General features: G+C 35.7%; 1 protein-coding gene across 1 annotated transcript in view; it reads right to left on the bottom strand.

Annotated features, from left to right (window-relative positions):
• Nucleotides 1-2,198: 2,198 nt before the first annotated feature.
• Nucleotides 2,199-3,113, bottom strand: part of il12rb1 (interleukin 12 receptor subunit beta 1) — a 7,254-nt gene continuing 6,339 nt past the window's right edge. The window contains exon 9 of the mRNA XM_014010748.1: nt 2,199-2,264. Within this exon, the coding sequence (XP_013866202.1) occupies nt 2,199-2,264 (66 nt within the window). The remainder of the gene's footprint in view (nt 2,265-3,113) is intronic.

The following is a 3,113-nucleotide window of genomic DNA, read 5'->3' as shown; positions in this document are numbered from 1 at the left end:
ACACACACACACACACACACACACACACACACACACACACACACACACACACACACACACACACACACACACATTTCATTCAAGCCACATTACCAGGATGGACAAGTAAACTATCTTTATTGGGCATAAACCAAGATTTTTAACCAATGTTTAAATATTTTATCAAAAAGTTGAACATCTGGGGAAAAAAAACCCAACAAAATAGAAAATGATCATTAAAAAAAGTTATGTTAGTTTTAATTTGTTTGTTGCTTTTCACCTGATGAAGACTGAACAACTATCATTAAACATTATTGTGTTGTGTAACCACAYTCCTGTTGTTCCCGTCAGTTGAGGCTGGAGCGGGAAGGGAAGGATGGAGAAGTAAATCAGAAGAGGGGGGCGTGATGGTGGGATGAAGCATCTATAAAGCAGGGGAGGAAGTGATGAGCGTTGGTAGAAAAAGGTTCGCAGCAGGAAAACGTTGAGCCGAAGCACGAGGGAAGAGGAGACAAAGCTGCTGTACCTGAAAATCTACTAATCATGCTGTGGTTTGCTGGACTGATCTTTGCTCTGTGCATCAAAGCACAAACTGTGACAGGACAGAGAGGTAAGACTCAGCTTCACATTGTTCTCTTGTAGATTTACTGCCTGTTTAAGAAAATAAGAAGTTTTTACCTTCATTTGTATGGGGAAGTCAAATTTGATCTCCAACAGCAAAACACAAAAATCACAAATGAGTGCTACTTATAACCAATTCTATAACATATAATTTTTTCTTCCAAATGTATCTTGTGCCACATTTTTTGTGCTATTTCAACAATTTATACATCAAAATGTTCAGCTCCTTCAGGACATTTCAGCCCACTTTTGGTATTTCAGCAATTTCTGAAATATTTAGCCTTTTCTGCAATGTTTCATTGAAAATGAATGGCGCTGTTCTTWACACGTAAAACTTTTCAAAATGTTCATAAATCTTTAGTGTAGTTTTTACCCTTTGTTCTGCCTTTCTTTTCCTTTGTGCTAATTTCAGCTTTCCTTCAGCTTCTATTTTGCTGAATTAAATTTTCTTCTGCCTTTTAAGCTATTATTTTACCCTTTTCTGCTATTCTTCTGCTAATTTCAATATTTTTTATGCCTCTTTCAGCTTCTTTCTGATAATTTCAGCTGTTTTTTAGATACTTTTTTGACTAATTTGAGCTTCTTTCAGCTAAATTCACCTGTTTGTGATAATTACAGCTATTTCAGCTTGTTTTTCAGTTATATTTAGGCTACATTCAACTTTTTTAGCTATTCACCAAGAATTTTAGCATTAAACATTTACATTGTGTTTTTACAGGAAATGCATCTTTTCTAGTTTATTCTTTATTCTTTATTTTTGTCAAAACCAGCATTGAAAAAAACATAGTTGTAAAAAACAACATATTCTTCCTGATTCAATCAGAGAAAAATAATYTGTGCTCCTTCTTTCAGCCAGGTTTTGATCGCTCTATTAACTCGAAACAGTGATTTATTTCCACCTTTTCTTGGAATTCATTCAGTCAACTGAGTCACTGCTGATGAGAGGAACACATTTCCTGAGCCTCAGACTCCAGAGATTTCTGCTCCCGTTCAGCTCAGATGCAGTTAAAGTGTTGGCAGGTCCAGTACCTGAAGAAGGCAGGAGAGATGAAGTTATGAGATTTAAAAGCCAAAAAAATAAATAAATAAAAAAACCTTTAGTTTGCAACATGACCTGAACTCATTTTAAAGAAAAAACCCTATAATGCCAACACTTAAAACACTGGGATATTGCATGAAATATAAATAAAAACTGAATGCAATGGTTTTCAAATTTCATAAATTCACATTTACTCACAATAAAACATAGTAAGCAAATCAGGTGCTCAGACTAAGAAATGTGCACATTTTCAGGTAAAAACAAAACTAACTGCAGGGAAAACAGATTATTKTCATGGACGACTTTCAGATAAAACAGTAGTTTTAGGTATGCAAGGCTGCAAAATGTAGCTTCCAGAAAATCCTCAAATATCACTCCAGATATTTTTATCAGGTGGAATCAAAACATGAAGACTTAACAAGGTCAGAGTGGATCAATGCTTTCAAACTCAAAGWGTAACATTCCAGCCAGCTCACAGACAGCATTCGTGGAGGCTAAAACTGACACACGTTATGTGTACAATCCAAAACCAACAAATACAGAGAATATAAAGACAAGCTCAACAAACCAGAACAAGMAACAGCTGCTCAGAGCGGAGGTTCAGGTGTGAGTGGGCGGGGTGGAACTGAGGGGTATAAACACAGACGGATCAGAACTAAATCTAGGAATAATAACAGTAATCAAATAAACAAAAGCCCAATCCTAACATACTGAGCAAGACCTCCATGAATGCAGTGAATTTTTAGTCCCAGATGTTCGGCCAACAATGAAAAGAGAGAGAGAGGGAGACAGAACAGAAAAACWGCTTCTGATTTAATTAAAGGAAGTTCAAAAAGGCTTTTCCTTTCAAACCTAAAGATCCATCAAAGTCCAGTTGTTTTACTGAAAGTTCACTTCACATCTGGGATGGCTAATTGCAGCCTTGTCTTTTTTTTTCAGATGATATCATTTAGTCTGTGTTTCATGAAGCAGAGGGTCCAGATGTGCACAACSCTCTGCCTGTCTTCAGACGGGTGTGTCAGTTTAGTCTGCGTTTGTTGGAAACTCGTGAAGAAAGCGTCACAAAAAAATCTCACATTTTAAAATTGTTTAAACAATTAARAGTTGATTATTTTTATCCAATGTGGCTTCATAAGGTGAAAAAAAGGTTTTAGTCATTCCGATAATAAGAAGYAGAGCTCTAATAAAATTTGTTTAATTTTCTGTATCAACTAAAATTGTCACTAGAAACTAACTGGTTAAGTACACAGCTTCAGCTCTCTTGCTGTCTGTTGTGGTAAGCCTTTTCTTAATTGTTGAACTGATGTGGAACAGAAAATATCCTAAATCTGTTTACAAAAGTAAGTGATTCAATAAATAAATAGGCAGAGAGCATACCCCCCCCAATGGTAGACCTAAAATTACACCATTGCTACAGTCATAAATAAGACCAAAATGTCATAACAAGTCAGTGCAATAAAAATACAATCAGTAT

This window comes from Austrofundulus limnaeus, unplaced genomic scaffold, assembly GCF_001266775.1.
Source record: "Austrofundulus limnaeus strain Quisiro unplaced genomic scaffold, Austrofundulus_limnaeus-1.0 Scaffold73, whole genome shotgun sequence".
Taxonomy (NCBI): Eukaryota; Metazoa; Chordata; class Actinopteri; order Cyprinodontiformes; family Rivulidae; genus Austrofundulus; species Austrofundulus limnaeus.
This window is presented reverse-complemented; position numbering and strand designations above follow the sequence as displayed.